Source organism: Solanum verrucosum, unplaced genomic scaffold (genome assembly GCF_900185275.1).
Source record: "Solanum verrucosum unplaced genomic scaffold, falcon-dt-bn FXZP01000174.1, whole genome shotgun sequence".
Classification (NCBI taxonomy): Eukaryota; Viridiplantae; Streptophyta; class Magnoliopsida; order Solanales; family Solanaceae; genus Solanum; species Solanum verrucosum.
The window spans coordinates 1380015-1401829 of record NW_026020241.1 but is presented as its reverse complement, the minus strand read 5'-3'; the positions used below and the strand labels follow the sequence as shown (position 1 = coordinate 1401829).

The window sequence follows — 21815 nt, the reverse complement described above, 5'->3', positions numbered from 1 at the left end:
TCAACATCATCAACAACATAAATGTCAACACTTGCAACTATCTTAGGTTGCACACTGGGAAAGGGATCACTACTGGGCATCTAGGGTGGCATGGAGGTAGGTGCATCTGGTAGGGGAACCTCACCCCAATATATATATATATATATATATATATATATATATATATATTTATATATATGTGGACTACAACTGGGTCACCTCCATTTGCAAGGTAGCAAGCTTCTCTCTCATGGTGTCTAGTTCATCAGAACTACCATTGGCCTTCTCTTGGGGATCAAGTCTCGCAGTAAGGTTGTCCAACCTCACACCATGGCCCTAGACCAGCCTCTCACACCTACTCACCCTATCTCTCAATGGATCCAAGGCTCTCTCAATAACCCTATCAATGATCACAGGCATATCCGTCTTAACCTGTGTGGCTCTAACATCCACCGCCCGAGAAGGCTGCCTATATAATATATCATGGCATGGGTCAAGGGAGACAGGTGATAGGAGTGGGGGTAGGCTTCTCATTAGCAACAATAGATAGAAGCAAGATTAGAAAGTGTTATTCACGAAGTTCAAGTGTTTTCTCTCTCTATAATTCAGAACTCTCAACTCTAGAATTGTTAGATCTGTAACTCTCATTCTTTCTCTCTCCTTTGGGCTATTTATAGTTTCTCAAAATTTTACCCAAAAACCCAATGTGCATCTCATTCAGCGACATTGTCATGCTTGTCGAGCTCGTTCAATGTATCACCTTTTGTGCTTCAGGTCATCTTTTCATGCTTTAGGCTTCAAATATTTGAACCTCAGTCGGCGAACTCGTGTGAGTCAATCTTTCACATTTGTTGCATCACCGAGTACCACCTTTATTCGTCGTTCAAGCATTCAATTTTTCTCCTTGCATTTTCACTTTCGGTGATGATCATCAAGGTCGCTCTTCTCATTCCGCGCATTGTCTTATCTGTTAAAGCTCACCGACCTGATTCGATAGACACAAATGTTATGCACTATCACTTTGGGTGAGTTCAGGATTATTAGACGATTCGCCTTTCTTGTTGAGCGATCAACAATGTATGGTTTGCATTTCTTTTTGCATTTTTTCTCATTCTTTCAAACATCAATCATTTCCTTGTCCATTTACCTTCATAGCTTCAAATTATCAACATTTCATCGGAATATTGAGCTAAATAGACCTCAAGTGAATGCATATCTACCACTTATCAAAGAGGAGCAAATTATCAAGATAGACGTGATAATGAGGCAAGTGATCTAAAGGAAAACGATGACATAATGCTTCATAAAATCTTGACAAAGGTTCAGGTGCCTAAAATGATGAAAAATGAATTGATCTTGATAAGTTATGACGTATTGAAATTAAGCCAAATGAACGTCGACGGTATCTTTGATATGAAGTAGCGCTCAATGTTATAGATGGTGACGAGGATCTTGAATTTAAATCTGGCATGTAGTGTGCACAGATAAATGATGGGCCAAATAAAATGCCTAATTCAAATATATTATGTTTCACTTAGAAAAGTGATGTTTTTAAATTTACAGTCCATAGATCAAAATATAATGTCAGTGGAGTACAAATAAATTATTGTGCGATATTATAATCACAAGTTATAGAGTACGGTTTGTGCCTCACGGCATAAAGAACTTTTACAAAAGTCCTGACATTATTAAATAGAGATATATTCTCCTGTGGTGGATTATGAGGTTTGTTTCAGTCTGACAATAGATGAAATACTTGAATATGTGTAATGAATGATTGTCATGTCTATCTAGATGATGAAGGTTATATGAAATCCTTAAAGAATTTAAGAGGTCTTAAAGTTATTCCATTGAGTACTCCAATGATTGTGAAATTGCAAAGAAAGGTCAATTTCAATCTCATGAAAATTATTAGAAAACATCATGTATTAGTGCAGTTGATGCACTTACAGATTGTTGGTTATGCAAATGCTAGAAAATTATTTGATCTATATAACGAAAGTTATGTGAGGGAATTATCATTCAAGTTATGCCAAAAAGTTAATAAAAAATATTGACTCAACACATTGAAGATGTGTGATTTTCTTTGATAAGAAGAGACGAGTTTCAACAAAATTGAAAGTCCCATATTTATTCGATCCACATGAAGCTCGATCTGAAATGAGCTATTTGTGTACATGTGGAGGCCCAAAAATATCTTGACATTCAATGAATAAAACACTAGTAGACATTTTTTTTCAAATCATGCAGAAATAGTATTCATCCATTAAGCAAGTTAAGAGTGTGTGTGCTTGGGATTAATGACCCATCATATGAAGAAATATGTAATTTTTCTTGCAAAGGGATATTCCAGCCATCGTGTACGAAATAATGATGCAGGTATAGCTCAACAGAAAAGAGGATACAATCAAAGGAGATTGGACAAAGCATATGTCACCAAAAAAAATAATTTACGCATGATTTTCAATAAAAGGTGAGATAGACGTTCAAAAGATATGTTCAAGTGATAATCTGGCAGAGTTATTCATTAAGGCATTGCCAACATCAATATTTGAAAAGTTGAGATGTAAAATATGAATGCGTTGTGTTCAAGATATGAAGTGAAGTTTTCATTCGGGGGAGTGAAATACTTGTTGTGCACTTTTTCTTAACATGATTTTGTTCCAATTGAGTTTTGCTGGTAAGGTTTTAATGAGACAACATTCAAGGCGTATTATGAGATATGTGTACTTTTTTTCCATAACTAGGTTTTTTTCATTGGATTTTTTCTAATAAGGTTTTAACGAGACACATTATCTATGGACACCCAATGGGGAGTGTTATAAATTCATTGAATGAGTGAATTGTCCATTTAGTTAATACATGAACTACTTACATTCATGTATACATATCCCTAGCTTCTATGAATTATTGTGGATAAGAATATATCTATTAATTTGGACATTTAGCATAGTAACTTTTGAATAAGATGTTCACAATATTATACTCTTGTTATCTTTTTGTCTATATTATTTGTAGTATATTGTTTATGTTTTATTACAGTAATTAGACAAGTGGCGGATTATTGATAATGCGACTTCAGTGGGTTGGTTTGATCTGCTAAATTTGTTTATGAGTAAATTGAAGATGTGGTAATAAAATCAAGTGTTGAAATGAAGTACTACCTTTCAATGGGTCAGGTTATGATAATAACATCGACATGTTTGCTGAAAGCATTGATTTTGAAGAAAATTATACACATTCAATTATGTCTTATGTCGTTTCCTGCCGACTCTCGAGTCTTCCTTCACCAACAGAATGTGAGTACTTGAGTTTGCTTCAAATAAGTCTACTTCAGTAGAATGATTATATTAATTGATTCAAGTAAATGGCTCATATTACAAAATGCACCCTACATTCTCAACTTATTAATTAGTAATAAAGGAGAAGGATTTCCATTAAGAAAAGACAATTCTTTGCTTAATTAATTTCAGATAAATTGCAAAGGAGACAAATGAATTACCACAACAATTATGAAGTTTAAGAAAATAGAGATATTTTATTATTATTATTATTTTTGTGATATTAAAGAGCTGTTAAGAAACTTGTTCACCAGCAAGTGGGTGTGGGGTCAGCAGCAGCTGCAGGTTAACCATAGATTAGAAGAAAGTTAATAAGTTAACAAAGAAAGAAACCACCATAGTATTTCTTATCTACAGTCCATCATCATCCTCAACCCAAATTACAAACAAACCATCTCTTTCTTTTTCTCTGCTTCTTATTTTGTCAAAAAATGAGCCTAAATCTAATAATCAAATCTTAAACAAAGTATATGTTTGTCAAGTATGGAGTTGAGCAATAACAACAGTACTATTTACAAGAAAACCCCAGAAGCTGAAACAGCTCGAATTATCCAACACAATAAACCTTTCTCCATAACTAATGGTATACTCAAACGCCAGAATCATCATCCTCTGCCTCTGCCTCTGCCTCTGCCTGTCGTTGTAGTTTACAAAGAATGTCTAAAAAATCATGCTGCCACTATGGGCGCCCACGCCGTAGATGGCTGCGGAGAATTTATGCCATCCCCTACCGCCACTGCTACTAACCCCACCTCCCTAAAATGCGCCGCATGTGGCTGTCACCGGAATTTTCACCGCCGTGAGCCAGAGGAGCTATTTCCACCTCCCAACACCGCCGCAGCTCTGGAGTACCAATCTCATCACCGACACCACCCTCCGCCTCCGCTGCCGAATCGTGGAAGTGGGGACCACAGCTGCCCTAATTCCCCATCTCCACCACCGATCTCATCCGCTTACTACCCATCTGCACCTCACATGCTTCTTGCACTGAGTTCCGGTTTGTCGGGTCGACCCGTTGAAAACAACAACAACCACCTGCCAATAAATACCAATTCGAGTACTCCTGTGTCAAACCCAAATGGGAGAAAGCGATTCAGAACGAAATTCACACAAAATCAGAAGGAAAAAATGCTTGAATTTTCTGAAAGAGTTGGATGGAGAATGCAGAAGCAAGACGAAGAGATTATCAACAAACTCTGCCATGAAATTAGTGTAGAGAAAGGGGTTTTAAAAGTATGGATGCACAATAACAAGAACAGTTTTGGAAGAAAAGATCAATCTGTCTCCAACAACGACATAAATGGTATCAATTTTGGTATTAGTAGTACAAATGACAATAACAAAGAAGAGACTCACAGCCATGGCGTAAATCACAACAATATTGTTAGTGTTGTTGCTACTGATGGGTCTTCTTCTTGAACTTGAACTTCGAAAAAAAATGTTAGAGGTTGGTAAGTAGTATTATCTTTTTCTAAATGCAGCAGTATTAATTAATTTGTCAAATCTCTGATTGAGGTTGAATCAATTTGTCGCCTCTTTCTTTCGTTTGATGAGAATAACTATATGGACTGATTGTTCTTAATTAATTAGGCAATTACTTTTGTTCACTTTCTTATATTCCTTTCATTTTTTTTCTCTTTTCTTCTTTGGGTTGGTTACTTCACAAGTTTTGGTTAATATTGGGTGTTTGGTCAATGGTATTTTGACAATTTAGGGGTCGTGATCAAAGTTATGCATATATAACTAATAATGTTTGAATTAGTTATGGGTGAATACACATTATTTTACCCGAGATGTTAGTTACGTATTACACTTTTTATTTTGTATATAATAATATATAAATTTTCTTAATATTTGTGGAGTACATATATTACTTAGATAAGTGTTTAAATTGTCAATCAAATATCATATTAATTTTACATATAAATAACTTATATAATATCCTATAATTTATTTTTTATTGTGTTACCAAACAATCACTCAATATTTGTGATATTCCGTTAATTGCTCAATTTGCAACTGTTAAATCATAAATGTAGAATTATACCTTAATTTTGCATATGAAAAATTTATATAATATCCTATAATTTATTTTTTATTGTGTTACCAAACAATCACTCAATATTGGTAATATTCCGTTAATTCGTCGATTTGCAACTGTTAAATCATAAATGTAGAATTATACCTTAATTTTGCATGTAGGCAATATTCAATATCTTGTTTTTGTGGCTATACGTCAGACGGTCAGAGTAAAAGAGAAGGAAGCTTTAATTCTGTCTGAGATGAAGCAGCATAAAGTGGCGTAACATGCATTGGGTGCTCTTGCATATATGTTTTCTTTTTTCCTAATTACTTGTTCATTTTTAAATTAGTGCACCTTTTAAGAAAATAATTATTGATTAATATAGTGAGTTTATCATTTTTACCCCTATTAATTATGAAGTTGATGAATTAAAAATTAAGATTTTCAAGAAATTCTATCTTTTTGAAAGTAATTAATTAAGGGTATATTAAGTAAAAAAAATTGTTTTTCTTGATTTTGTCAAAATAAATAAGTAATTAGGGACAACTAAAAAAGAAAAAGTTGACAAGTAAATAGGGACAGAGACGGTACTTCTTATCAAAAAAGGACAATATTGTCATTGTTCAATTTATATGACTTATTTTCTTAGCCAAACACATATGCAGACCCTTAAACTTGTCCCTAAATTTCATTTTGACACTCCAATTCAACCTTGTTCCATTTTAACCCTTCAACTCCATTTTTTATGTTCCATTTTGGCACTTCTAAGTGATATGGCAGAGAGTGTGCATCACACATTCTCTAAGAGAGTAAAAGACAAAAAAAAAAAGTATTTTTTAAAAAATTATAAAAGATTACCCTTCAACTCTATTTCTTTTATGTACCATTTAACACAAAATACTAATTTTATGATTTCTTTATTTCTATATATGTTATTCAACTGCAATTTTGCATTTTTAAAATCGACGATCATCTGTTAATTATTGTAAAAAATTAAAACTGACGGATTATCATTATTATTTTTATAAAAAAAAGTAACAATTTCTTTTTAAGAGTTTTCCTATATTTTTGCGTGAAAAATAACCGACGAAAGTGCGTCGATTTTCTTTCTTAAAAAAATCAATCACAACCCAACGAAGTATATCGAGTTTCAACATTTTTTTGTAGTGTTATTAATTAGCAATGAACATGAGTTTTTTTTACTCGTATTTAGTTGAATGAAAAATTAGAAAGTTGATATTTGAGTTAGTCTAAGTAGACTAGATATGAAAAAAAATATATGTGATGTTATTTCAATTAACTAATTGTTTTTTAAAAAAAATCAACACACTTTCACCGATTATTTTTTCACACAATAATGTACAGAAACTCTAAAAAAATATTATTTTTTTTAAAAATGTTGTTCATCCATTATTTTTTAACACAATAATGGCATGTGAAGTACACACATCCCACTTTGTTGATTCTTTGGAAAGAAGTGCCAAAATGGAACATAAAAATTGGAGTTGAAGGGTTAAAATGGAACAAGTTGAGTTGGAGTGCCAAAATGAAATTTAGGGACAAGTTTAAGGGTCTGCATATGTGTTTGGTCTATTTTCTTCCTTAATCAGTTTAAAAAAGAATGATACATTTCTATATAAAGTAACAATTTAACTTTATAATGTTCATTTTATCTTTAATGAAATGATTTATAGTCACACAATTTTTTATTATTCATTTTAGACCACAAGTTTTAAAAGTCTTCATTTTTTTCTTAAACTCCGTGTTGAGTCAAACTACCTCACATAAAATAGGATGGAAGAAGTAATACTTATTCACTATTCACTTTGTACATTTTTTTACAAATTATAAATATAAAAGTATTTTTACTATATCATCCTTTAAATCTAATAAATTCGATGTCTTTAAAAATACAATAAAGAAATGACTATAATTAATGATAATGGTAAATTAGAAATTAAATATAAAATTATCTATTAATTTCATAAAATGAACAAATATGACTAAACATCTCAAAATAGTATAGTGAACAACTATTATTTACCATACTATTTTGATACAATATGCACTACCTACACATAATACTCTACTTTATTCTTTCTCAATCAATCTTACTAATGTTTATAAATAAATGGTTCATTTTAACTTTCTTTAAATATTAATCTCTTCGTTTTATATTAGTTGATCATTTTTTTAGAAATAATTAGCCTCTTATATTAATTGTCCATCTTACTAATTCAAGAAAGTATTAATTAAGTTTTTTATATTACTCTTGCAATCAAATCTTTTTTTAAATGTTCACATTTGTTTATAAAATTTTCGAATAATTTTTTTAAAAATAAATTAATAAAATTATCTTCTTATTTAAGATTTATTAATATACTAATAAAAAGAAAAAATATCAACTAATATGAACGGAGAAAGTATTGTGCCAATCCTTTTTCGCCCATTTTGAAGGTCTATTTTCACTTTTTTCCCACCATGCCAAGTGGATCATATTCTTGATATGGTTAGGATAAATATATATATATATATATATATATATATCTTTTCTTCTTCTTTTTTCCCTACAAGAAAGAAAGCAGGGATGAACATATTGAATATTTTGACTCGATAATTGTAGTTTTAAGAATTATTAAATTATTATCATATTAAATTAATTTGATATAATCGATACTTTATACTAATATATAATAAATTTATAATTATGATTTTTTCGATTTCAATTTATATATATATATATATATATATATATATATATATATGAAAAATCACCTCATATACACATTTAAGAGTCAATATTACAGGTTTTAAATCTACTTTTAAAAAATTCTTACTTATAACAGTTTAATTACGGGTTATAACATATCATTAATTATTTATAAATTAATTAAATTTTACTTTATTAAATAAGTAATTTTTTATAATTTTATATTATTATTAAATTATTTAAATAAAGAATACTCCATAATTATCTCTTACACAATTATAGGGATTTATATTGATTACTGTTCCTTTTTTACAGTTACAAGGCACACCTCCACACCCCACCTAAATCCCTCACCCCACGACAATTCCACGTTAAAAAAAACAAAAATTCATCTTTCATCTCTTTCAGCCGTACTCCATTGAAGCCAATTTTTCAACATCTAAAAACTGATTAGGAAAAATATATTCTCCATACAATCAAAACAAAAGGGCAGATCTCAACTTGTGAGACATACACTTTCAATGGGGTTTAAAGGGTTTTTTGTGTTTTTGTTGTGTTTACAGGAAGACTTGTTTTGGAGTTGAGTGCTTTGAGGCTTTTCATGTGAAAAGGTTCTGTTTTTCTAATTTGGTTGTAGAATTTCTAGGGTTTTCTTAGGACTGACGATTTTATCAGAAATTTAATTTGTGAAGGTGAAGGTGAAAGGGTTTAGGGTTTATCTATTTTTGCCCCAAAATTGTTAAAGATATGAAGTTGGAAAAGGATGTTAAAAGGGAGAGGCTGATGGATTTTATCAGTTTTATTCAAATCTAATTTTTTATTTTTTATTTTTAAAAAAAGGAACATTTTTTTATGAGGAGTTAATAGTTGACAGAAAGGAATTATATGTCGTTTGTGATCACAGGTGTAACTGATCTGGATTAGACCAAAAAGGTATGATCTTGATCTTTCAATTTGTATTTTATAACATATATATATATATATATATATATATATATATATATATATATGCATGTGATGTATGGTGTTTGTACAAATTCTTGTTTATATATGATTTACATGATTTTGTTTGTACATTTTTCAAAAGGAAAAGATTTACATGATTTGTTTCTTGTATTAGTCCTCCAAAAGTTAATTGAGTTTTTTACTACATGGGATATGGTTAAATTAATTTAGTAGATTTTTTTTGTTAAAATTGTTATATTATGCATATTATTGGTATGAAAGCTGACTTAATATACGATTTATGAATATGGTATGAATTTTGTCTAATTTTGGAATGAATTGGTATAAAATTTGGTATAAAAATGATATGATGTATTACTTATATTTGGTGTGAAACTTGTTTAAATCTGGTATGAAGTTGGTACACAGTTTAGAGGAAATCTAATTTTTTTTCAAATTATTCTCATTATGTCTACTAATCTGGCATGAAACATGAATAATATTAGGATGAAAGCTAACTTAATATACGATTTATAAATATGGTATGAAATGTGTTTTAACATTGGTATGAAATTGATTTATAATTGGCATGAAAGCTGACTTAAGTTGTGTATTATTTTTATCAAAAAATGTATGATATCAGTGGTCCAATTATGTGAATTGATTGTAGTTTGTTAAATCACCCATTTGTTTTTGTATAAATTATGACTAATGTTGGTATGAAATTGGTATTTTCTTATAATACCTATTTTTTATAATAAGAAGGTTTCTTTTTCAATTTCTCCAACTAGGTTGATGGCAATGCGGAAAAACAAAGAACGATGATGGCGCGATCAGTGAGAGTGAAGTAATTGGGACTGTTGCTAGCAAATTTGATGGATCCCCCATAGCAAAAGAACATGCTCCAGATACCAGCAATTATCCTACACCAAGACTACAAAGATCAAATTTGAGATAGTTGATTGCAGCTTAGACTCTTTAGTATTTCATCTCTTTTAACTTTTGAACGATATATATTTGTTTTTTTATACAATTTTAAGTATTGAATGATATATAATATGCATTGTTTTCTTCAAGTCAGTTATCAACTACATATGAATTACAGATTAACTCTCATAATTTCAGGATACTAGTTATATACAAATTGCATATCAATTGGATATAAATTTCTGGATATCAGTTATATACAAACTACATAACAATTGGATACATAAACAATTTAGTTTTGATATTTAATTGGAGATCAAAATGAACACCATATAATTGGTATCCAAACTGTATATAGTTGACATCCAATTATTCATACCAACATTTATTCAACCTGAAGGATTTCATCTACCACCATGTTTAATTAATAGAGATAAGCAGTCGTCCATCACAACAAAATCAAGATTTTTCAAACAAAAAAAAACTTGATTTACTCTTCAATGACAACAATTTTGGAAAAAAATGAAGAGAGAGTAACGTAGAAGAAAATGGATAATATCAGACTTTTTAATTAATTTTAACAGATTAGAGTGAATTAAGGAAACTAGATATTCCTAATTAGTTTGAATCTCCTAAATTTATGCTAATTAATAATTATCATCAATCAATTCAAATTTTATTAATACACCTATTTCCATTTTTATCTTCTTTGTTTTTCAAAATCGATTTATTTCCTTTTTTATCTTTTTAATTTTTTTCAAAATTGATTTTTTATCCTTTTTATTTTTTTCAAAACAGATTTTTACAATTAATTAAAAAATCTTTATTTATTTAATAAAATGTTACAACTTGAAATTTTTTATTGTTACAACTTGAAAGTTTTATTCTACTGCTATAACTTGAAAATATTAGTCTAATAAATTTCATATATGAAATTTTCACACACACAATATATATATATATATATATATATATTAAAAAATTATTACTTTTGATTATAAAGAATATCTCAATTATATCATATTAATAACTTACTAGGCAAGTATCAAAACATTTACTTTAAAAGAACTGGGAGACGTGAATTGTTAAAGAAGTTGTTGAAAGTGTAAGTTACAGCAAGCAAGAGCTTACCCCCTAACCTTTCTCTATTTTTAGAATACTTTTTTTTTTTTAATCAGGTGTTGAAACAAGTGAACTCCCTCCATTAATGGAGGCTAAGCTCAGTGAGAGAAGAAAGAAGAATAGAAAACGTAATGGATCCTTCTAGAATGGAGGATCATGTGAAGAGTGTGTATTATTTTTTTCTCATTGAATGAATAATGAATAGAGCAGTTATGTATATATATATATATATATATGCGTGGATAAAACATGAAAATAACCAACTAATTATAACTAACTATTTCAACAATGTTAACAAATTTCTAACTAACACAACAAGAAAAACAGTCTCTAAGTAAGGGAAATCTGGTCCCTGAAAGTCGAAATCTAGTCCCAAACGAGCATTTGAGACCTGAAAAATTTGATCGCCACCCGTCCTAAAAGCTTCCTTCGCTATCGCTCAACAAGGACGGGACAAAGAAACCAGTCGTTAAATGTTTTTGGGACGGGGATCTTATCTGGTCACGAAATACCTTTAGGGACGTTAATTCTGGTCTCAAATAGACCAAAAATATCTTGGGAAATAAGTTTTTCAGGTCGGTAAAAAACTATAACGACCACCAAAAACTAGTCGTAATAATATTTAGAGACGATATAGATCTGGTCCTAGTAATCCCTAGCGACCATTAAAGACCTGTCCTTAGAATTGCTTTAAAGACGAGAACTATCTGGTCATAGAAATACATATAGCGACTCACCAACCTCGTCCTAGAATACCTTTGGCGACTATCAACAACCCCGTCCTAGAATAGCATTAGAAACAAGCAGCAAGCGTGGACAAAGATTGGCCTTTAGAGACCAGAAATAATTATTGTCCTAGATTGAGCACTAATACATTTCATCAACAAATCTAATGGCTACTAAAAATTTCTCTACAAAAAGATGATATATATAGAGAAGAGACAGAGACAATACGACATATGTAAAGAAAGCAATTCATTACAATAAACTAGTTGACATCCATGATCATTGGTTTCAATATTTGTTTAACAAAAAAACATAGCTAACTTTCAAGTTAGACTAACATCAAGTTTTGCATTAAATTTGTAGCAAACTAATATTGATCTCATTCATCTTCTTCTAAACTTGTATCTTGCACATAACAATGAACTAAAACTAGGCAAAGAAATAAAAATTCCAATCTTCATCGAGTGTTATCTAGAAACATCAACAAAAGCTGCAAGAAAATAAGAAAAAAATCCATTAGAAAAACTTTGAGATGCTTTAACTGAGAATCTAATATCTATTTTAAAGATTTACAACTAAATATATAACATCTGCAATGAACAAAAAATAGGGCAGAAATCTCTTGTGTGGAATAAATATCATCTGGAACTAACTGACGAAACATTCACAAATATATATCATGGCGATCGATGTTCGAGGCTCCACATGAAACCCACTATTAGTCCTACTATTGTCCTCTTAAATATGTATCAAAGACCTGATTCGCCTTGAAAGGGCAGCAGAGAAAGGAAAGGCATTTGTAGTTGCGCGCCGTTGAGGGAGTTGAAAAAAGCTGGCCGCAGAGCATTTGTTTCTGGTTGGCATTCGAACATTTTGTCTAGTGTTACTGATGACTTTTCCCAGTTCATGTGACTCATTGATGGTCATTGCAAGTGACATTTGTTAACCTTTTTTCTCTACAATCATTTCTGAAAATCCAAAGTAGGTAATATCTTCACTTTTAATCTCCTAAAGAATATAACAGAAAATAGATTTTCTGCAAGTCACCAACAATTTTTTATGGTGTTTCCAGAACTGTAACAGTTGAGCCAAACGATACTGTTTTAGACGCAGCAAAAAAGATGTTTGAATCTCAAACAAGCTCGGCTATAGTGGTTGTTGATAAGAAACCACAAGGAATTTTAGCGTGGATATTCCAACTTTATGCACCTTAAAAAGATCAGCAGGGAATTGCGACATAAGTTCTTTGGAAGGTTTAGGAGAAGGCATAGCAGAAGCATGAGCCAAAGCCCTTTGAGGCATCGCAGCTATAAAGACTGCTCTCACAAGAGTCATAGTAGAAAGTATGATGAAAGGGATCATTATTATGAGATTCGTAGCAGGATGAACAGAAGTACAATCCCTGACCACAGGAGGGGTAGAAATAGGAGTCCCGGTGGCAGGAGAGACCGAATTCCAGTTAGGGATGACAGTGAAGAGAGCCGTGCAAGAATAGAGCAATGGAATCGGGAAAATGAACAGGAAGAACTTGATAACATGGATAATGCAGACATTAATTAAAAAAATGAAAGCAATGAAAATGAATTTGCTCCAAACAAAGATGAGTATTATAACTAGCAATGACAATGAAGTGCATATGGATAATACATGAAAATATCGTGCTGGTTGTGGAGCCAAAGTCAGAGTCATACTGATGAATGTCTTAATCTGATGGTAATTATCTACATAACCTATCTGATGGTAAATATCTACAGCCACCACTACAGAGACCAATGAAGAAGAAGCTAGTCCGATAAGAATGGCAATGTAAACTAGAGGGATGGGCAAATTGGTTGTACAGTCTAGAAAAAGAACATTTAACCAAGAGATAGCAAAGGATGAGGACATCGCAGAGACTATTGAGGCAGATCTATCATCTCAAGAATTAAAATTCTTCATATAATAAAATAAAGTCGGGTATATTGTTACTTACTTAGTCAGTAGAAAAACAATAATCATTCAGTTGGAAGAGGTGATATTGTAGGTGGGACATCTGATTGTTGAGCAGCAAAGAGTTCTTTCATTTTCAATATTTCTTTCATTGCATCTTTCTAAGGTAGACAACCGATCATTCAAGGATTTGTTTTCCTCATTCAAGGATTTGTTTTCCTCATTCAAGGATTTGTTTTCTTCATTCAAGAATTTGTTATCATCTTAAGTTGAACGTAGCGCGGACAATATTTCAGCCTTTGAAGAAGTCCCACCTTTCAAATCTTTCGCCTTTACTCCACCCCCAAATCCAAATACATGGCTACGAGTTTGTGGTCCACAACATTTTTCAACAATCTCTATACTAGATAGGAATGGATCTTCTTGAACTATTTCCTCAAGTTGAGCCTACAAAATATATAAAAGGACATTTTCTATCAAAACACAACAATTTTTGGCTATTAACTTATTCAATTTACCAAACGTACATGTTTTTCAATTGCTTCAGGTTCAACAAGCTTGTTATCTTTCTTACGAGTCTCAAAGAAAATAGTCGCCAAATCTGGTGGATTGCCATCTTTCCCACCCTTTACATCAAATTCAAACACGTCAAATAACACAAACCTCGTAAATACTCCATCAGGGAAAATAGTTTTTTAACAATACCTTTTGATAAATAATCTCTCGAATAGGTTTGCTACCAATATGATGGAGCATCTTCAACTTAGATCGGTTTTTTGCATTCCTGATGCTTCTTTCCTATATTTGTAAAACGTTAAACTTAATTAGAATAATTATAACAAAATTGTTAAAACATAAGGCATCTCATGCCTGAACAAGCTTCAAGGGTGTTTCCTAGTAATAAACTTAAGCAGTATACATACCTGAAAACTTTCAGAAGTAAAATGTTCTTTTACTAACCATTCCCATTCTTTTTTGTCTACTTCCCTTGGGATATTCTTAAGAGATTGTTGAATGGGCTTATCCTTCACATATTTTGCATGTAAGTATCCTCTCCATTTGTTCCATAACTCATTCATCCATCCCAAGATATGATCACGATGATCATTCATGTCAACAGCCTCAAATTTGTGCTACAAAAATTGGGACATGAGTTGAGTTATTACCAAGGGAGAAGAATCAAGAAGGACAAAGCAGAGCATAACAGAGAAAACAATACAAACCATAGAAAGAAATGGCAAAACTGAAAAAAAAACCAAAGAAGAATATATTGCAAAATAGAAAAACACAAAATAGGGGAAATTGCAAAACAGAGCTTTTTCTCGCTCTTACTGAAGTCTTGCTTCTCACTTCTAGGACTGAAGAGCTCACTTTTTTACCATAGCTTCGCTTCACTACAAAAAAAGTGATACAAATTTTTCTCGCTTTAAGCAACGAAGCGCTCGCTTTTAATAACATTGTACCATCTGTAGTTCTGGATCATGTTCTACAAATCAACGTCAACAAAGAGAGAATCATTACAACAGATCCTTGTTGCAGTAGAACAAGAACACATTTGTTGGACCACATTTATGTTAATGAAATATTTGAATGGAGTTTAAATTTGTTACCTCAACAGCTGCCCACATGTGACTTAACTTTTCTTGCTTAATATCACTCCACGAGGTTACTCCCAATGGACATATATTACGATCACGAACAATTTTTCCCAAATGCCTTGAAAACAATTTGCTATTTGTTCCAACAGTTCGATTATTGTAAAATGTTATTTTAAGCTTTTCTCTATTTTCTAGTGAAGCAACTTCTTTGCAGATGTTGCTCCCTCGAACTCTTCTTACCTTTGTAGGATAAGATGAACCTACGATGCATAATTTAATAAAAACTATAGAAATCAAATTCAACTTTAGAAATTAATAAGATATGGATTGAAAATAACGTACCTTTTTAAGTTGTTTGAGAGTGTTCCTTAACTTGATCAATAGATGGAGGCAATGAAATATTAGTTTGCATATCCTCTTTCTCAAGAATCATTTAATCCATTCTTTGCATTTCTTGACTAGACGACATGGTCAAATTTGCTCTTGTGCTTTTAGAAGGAGTTTTGATATGTTGATTAGCATAAAGAGCACTCTTGTTAATATTTTCCACCTCAGATTCAGAAGTCATGTAGTTGTTATGTTTCATTCCCATTCCTTGACTAGTAGAAAAATTAGAGCTTTTAAATCCTTGTTCTCGCCCCTTCCCTATCAAACCTGGAGAAATCAAATCATATTAGCAATACTTTAGCCTAGTGCTTCAGAGAGGAAGAAGCTGAAAAAAATTAACAAGTACTTGCAGAGAAGATTAGATTGTTAAACAGAAAAAACATAGTGTAATACAGAAATTGAAAAAGTAATACAAAGAAGAGAAAAAATGGTTGCTCTTTGGGGAGCTACGATGTGCTACATCTGGAAAGTACGAAACTGAAAATAGTTCAAAGGTATTACATATAAACTTGAACTTTTGTTTGAAAACATAGCAGATTTCCAAAAATCTTGTCTAGACTTCTTGGGTATATATATAGCTTACCTAGATTAGTCGATGCATGAGCTGAGGGGTTAGTTTGCTTGTTCTCTTCTCAAGATCAATGGAGTTCTTAGGTAATGTTGTCATTCCTTGACTAGTAAACAAAGTAGAGTTTGTAAGTCCTTGTCCTCGGCCCTTCCCTACACAACATGGAGAAAACAAATCATATTATCAATATTTTAGAGTATTCTTTTTGAGAGTGAGAAACTGTAAGAAATAACAACGGCTCAAAGAGAAGATAAGATTTTGAGACAGAAAAAATAGAGCATTATACAAAAAAAATAACAAGGGCTATGTTTTCACTATCGACTCACTTGAGGGTAGAAAAGTGATAAAAGTATGATTCATTTCGCTTCTCATTTTAAGCAACAAAACACAATATCGTAACAACCTACTTTAGCACTTAGGTTTATACAACGGTGGCACCTAGTCATTTCAATATTGAATAACAAATTTGAGAAAAAGAAGAGATTTACCAATAATTTAGAATAGTGTTTCAGAGGAAGAAGCTGAAATTTTTTTGACAAGTACTTGCAGAGAAGATTAGATTGTTAAACAGAAAAAAAACATAGTGTAATAGAGAAATTGAAAAAGTAATACAAAGAAGAGGGAAAAAATGGATTCAGCCATGAAATAGGAAATAATCTTTGAGAGTTATAAAAGTAAGATAGTGTTACTACTAATTTTATTGTGCACATAAGCTGGAGGTGTAAAAATATGAATACATGTTTCAGCATACCAAGCATGTTTCATCCTCTTATTTAACTATAAGAAGTTTAAGACGGAAATGGTGGTTGCTCTTTGGTGAGCTACTATGTGCTACATCTAGAAAGTAAGGAACTGAAAATAGTTCAAACGACTTATAGACAAACTTGAACTTTTATTTGAAAACATTGCAGATTCTCAAAAATCTTACTTGTCTACACCTCTTGGGTGTTTTTCCTACCTAGATTAGTCGATGCATGAGCTAAGGGGTTAGTTTGTTTGTTCTCTTTCTCAAGATCAATGGAGTTCTTAGGTATCGTTGTCGTTCCTTGACTAGTAAACAAAGTAGAGTTTGTAAGTCCTTGTCCTCGGCCCTTCCCTACACAACATGGAAAAAACAAATCATATTATCAATACGTTAGAATATTCTTTTTGAGAGCGAGAAGATGTAAGAAATAACAGCGGGTCAAAGAGAAGATTAAATTTTCAGGACAGAAAAAAACAAAGCATTATATTAAAAAAAAAAAAAACCAGATCACTGGATTGAGAAACAAAACTCTTACTTGTTTCAATTTCTTGGATGTAGTGATAAACCAGATCACTAGATTGAGAAACATAACTCTTAGTTGGCAAATTTCTTCTCTCAACCAAAGATTTAAGCCCTCGTCCTCGGCCCTTTCCAATAGCACCAGGCGCAACAAATGTATATCTGATAGTACTCTTCATAGATGAGTCACCCTCATTTTCAGTTTTCAATGGTTTCATCTTGAACCTGCAAAAAAGAGCCAAAAATAAATAAATAATAAGAAGACATTTACGACAATGTAAGAATAAAAGAAATCATGTCATTCTCATGAGTTTGTGCAAACTCTCTACAAAATTGAAGTGAACCATAAATATCATATAAAAAGAAATAATCGTATGGAAATAATAATGAGAAGATATGAAAGAACTCTCCATACTCGAGATATGGTAAGACTTCATCACAATTCTTCGGTATGTATATGTGTGCTTGCTCTAATTCATCTGCTTCAAGCTCAAATGGAGTTTTAGCTCCCAGAGTTTTTCCAGGTTGACAAAATAGTGATAAACCTCCATTAGATTGCTTTAAACCCCCATCATAATTTCTTTCGGGCCGATTAAATTTTGTGTCAATTCTACATAGATACCTTGAGCATAAGGTCATACATTCATTTGCAATGTAGCCCTCTGCAATACAACCTTCAGGACATGCCCTATTACCAATGAAATATTTTAGAAAATATAACCATCGTTCCACAGGATACATCCATCGATAATGAATCGGTCCAGCAATCTTAGCTTCAGTAGCTAAATGAATAGGTAAGTGAACCATGACATCAAAAAATGAAGGAGGGAAGACCTTTTCTAACTTGCAAAGTGTAATGGGAATTTGAGCTTCAATATGTTCCAAGTTATCAATTCTTAACTCCTTTGATCCAAGAACACTAAAAAATAAAATAACTCAATAAGAGGTTCACACACTTCTTTGGACAACATACCACGAAGTGCAAGAGAGAGTAGATGTTGAAGAAGAACATGACAATCATGACTTTTCAACCCAGATATCTTGTGATCTTTCAGGTTCACACATTGAGAAATATTAGATGAAAATCCATTAGGAACCTTTAGATTCTTTAGGAAAAGGCATAACTTGTGCTTCTTTTCGGGAGACAATGTGTAGCATGCAGTTGGAATTTCAATTTTCTCCCCATTTTGGATAGGGTACAATTCTGGCCTAATGTCCATTTCTTGCAAATCTAACCGAGTTTTAATTGTGTCCTTGGTCTTTCCTTTGACATTCATGATTGTCCCCATAATATTATCACATATATTTTTTTCAATATGCATAACATCCAAATTATGTCGCAACAACAGACTCTTCCAATATGGAAGTTCAAAAAAGATACTTTTTTTGTTCCAATTATCCTTTCGATTTTCATGTGATATCTTCTTCCTGTTCTTTGGATCCTTTGATAATTGTATCCCTTCAAGATCCTGCACTTGATTAAGTATCTCAATACCAGAACGCATTTGTGGCAGGGGTCTTCTCTCATTTGTACCATCAAATGACTTCTTCTCATTCCTCCATTTGTGATTATGAGGAAGGTAACATCGATGACCCATATAACACTGCTTCTTACCATTAGCTAGTCGAGTTGATGAAGTGTCTTTATTGCAACATGGACATGCCAATTTTCCTTTTGTACTCTATCCAGATAAATTTCCATATGCTGGAAAGTCATTAATGGTCCACAACAAAGAAGCGTGCAACTTAAAATTCTTTCTAGTTGATGCATCATATGTCTCAATGCCAACTTCCCACAATTCCTTCAATTCCTCTATTAAAGGCTGAAGATATGTATCAATTGCATCTCCTGGGCCATTTGGACCAAGAATAATCATTGACAAAATAAAATTTTCTTGTTTCATGCACAACCAAGGTGGTAAATTATAAGAATAAGTACCACAGGCCAAATGCTATGTGAGGTTTTTGAATTTCGAAATGGCTGAAATCCATCACTAGCAAGTCCAAGTCGAACATTTCGAGGCTCGGCAGCAAATGAAGGATGAAGTTCATCAAATGACTTCCATGCCATAGAATCAGCTGGGTGCCTCATTATTCCATCATCAACTCTTTTATCCTTATGCCATGTCATAAAAGTAGATGTCTTTGTAGACATAAACAACCTCTGAAGTTTAGGCTTTAAAGGAAAATAGCGTAAGCTCTTTGATGCTATTTTTTTTCCTTTTTTATTCCTTGTTTCCCCGCTATGTGTTGCTATCTTCCATCTAGACGCCCCACAAACTTTGCAAGAATCGAGTTGGCTATCCTCCTTCCAGTATAACATGCAATCATTAGTACAAGCATCAATATTGTTGTAAGAAAGGCCGAGTTCTTTAATTATCTTTTTTGCCTCATAATATGAGTTTGGCAAATCGACGCCATCCGGCAACAACTCCTCTTTCAACATTTCAATAACATTGTAAATGACGCATTACTCCAACGACCCATACTTTTGATGTGAAGCAATTTAATCAAAGAGGAAAGCTTTGAAGCTTTGGAATTTTGATATAGTGGCTGCTCGAAATTCTTCAATAGGCTATAAAATCTTTTGCTTCAACATTTGGTTCCTCCTCAAGTACATCATCACCATCAGTATGTGTAGTTCCTCCATCAAGATTAGGATATAGATCTCTCAACAATTCTTCTACTTCATCCTCACTCTCACATTCGTTTACTTCATCACCATCTTCATATTCAAATTCAGATTCTGACAATGGCTCACCCAAACGTTCTCCATGGTGATACGAAAAAGTATAATTCTTAATTATTCCATATACTTGTAAATGTGTCTCAACTGTTTTACGAGTTCCTAAAGTTGTATTGTAACATTTGACACATGGACATCGTATTTCATATTCTTCTCCTGTTTTTTGAAAAGCATAATCTAAAAACTTTTGCTCGCCTACTAAATAGGTTTCATCTAGACGATGGTCAACTAGTTGCATCCATTGCTTACTAGGAGCCATAACCTTGAAAAGTACATAAAAGTTAGATTAAAAAAGATAAAGGATAAAAAAAAATACTAAGATACATACAACTTGTATAATTAGATGCACAAAATAGAAATGTGTGTTATGATTGATACACAACTTGTTAAAACGTACACTACTTGTCTAAAAGAATTATTCATGGTGTTCCATTTAACTCATCTCAAGATAAGATAAAATGGAGTATCTAATTATTTGATAGAGAAGCTTATTGTACATCTCACTCAACTCACATGTGACTTTTTGGATTTTCAAAAATGATTGAAATGCATTTTTTAACAAAAAAATAATCAGATTGAACTAAGAAACATAAAAGATTACTTATCTTAAAACATGTAATCTTCTATAGCTTTGTACTTACACAAAATAGTCGTTTGTGATTAAAAAATTCTTGTTGGTAGTCGCTTGTGATTAAAAAGTCTTGGCTCATAACTAACTTATCCTAATGTTAAGAATTACTTAATCGCATCCTCAAACTAATACATAAAGAAAGAATAAAGCAAACTTGCAATTCCAACTATATGCTACATTGGTTATAAGTTTAAACTCCAAGACACCACATTTTCCATCACTAAATCATAATAGAGGTGAATGTTTGTTTAAGTTTGAGAATTAAATTTAAATTCATATATATATATATATATATATATATATATATATATATATATATATATCAGTCATGCAGTTGTGCATAGCATGAAAGGATTAATATAAAATCCTATCATACTCCATTTATCAGAAATACAACTACACATAATGGTTCTGGCCCTGTGCTGGGTCATGGATATCTCATCTCTTAGCTAAGAACCTAAGACATAATGCTACAGGAGCCGAGCAAATGACTCTCATGATTTCAGGAACATAAAGTTGTTGACAATCGCCTATGAACTTGAGTGGTTTATGTCACCTATTATGTAATTGTACTTTTACAATGAAGAATGTTTTTTGAATCTTTAGTGTCTTTTTTTTCTATACCAAATGATACAACTAGTAACACAGGTGTTTGGGTTCTTATGAACATAATAATCTTTTTTTTTGGTTTTCCACTCCATGTTTGGAATCTGTTTTGGGGCACCGACAAATTCGGACAACTGTTGTGTAAGACTCGTTAAAAAAGAGATGCGCTCTCTACCAGATTGTTTTCCATTTTCAAGTCTCAAAGTAAAGCTTCTGGTTAAAGGTTTAGGAATTATACCCATCCTACCACAATCCTTAGTGACAAACATGATAATCGTATTGAACCTAATCTTCATGATAATATGAAATTGTA

At 32.0% G+C, this 21815-nt stretch overlaps 2 protein-coding genes across 2 annotated transcripts; both read left to right on the top strand.

The window, feature by feature from the left end:
* The first annotated feature begins 3803 nt into the window (after positions 1-3803).
* Positions 3804-4922, top strand: LOC125832870 (zinc-finger homeodomain protein 10-like). Its single transcript, XM_049512056.1, has one exon. The coding sequence runs from the start codon at positions 3804-3806 to the stop codon at positions 4737-4739; it is 936 nt and encodes a 311-aa protein (XP_049368013.1). The 3' UTR covers positions 4740-4922.
* Positions 4923-11132: 6210 nt separating this feature from the next.
* LOC125832869 (splicing factor U2af small subunit A-like) lies at positions 11133-13333 on the top strand. Its single transcript, XM_049512055.1, has 4 exons — positions 11133-11175; positions 12384-12537; positions 12846-12873; positions 12959-13333. Exons 1-4 carry the CDS (start codon positions 11133-11135, stop codon positions 13331-13333), a joined length of 600 nt encoding a protein of 199 aa, XP_049368012.1.
* Positions 13334-21815: the final 8482 nt, after the last annotated feature.

Excerpts from the sequence above, each read along its gene's own strand:
- LOC125832870 (XM_049512056.1), top strand. The coding sequence starts at position 3,804 with ATGGAGTTGAGCAATAACAACAGTACTATTTACAAGAAAACCCCAGAA.
- LOC125832869 (XM_049512055.1), top strand. The coding sequence starts at position 11,133 with ATGGAGGCTAAGCTCAGTGAGAGAAGAAAGAAGAATAGAAAAC. Across the intron at positions 12,538-12,845 it reads ATGTATCAAAGACCTGATTC|AACTGTAACAGTTGAGCCAA; the intron begins GCCTTGAAAGGG and ends TGGTGTTTCCAG. Across the intron at positions 12,874-12,958 it reads CAGTTGAGCCAAACGATACT|CGTGGATATTCCAACTTTAT; the intron begins GTTTTAGACGCA and ends AAGGAATTTTAG.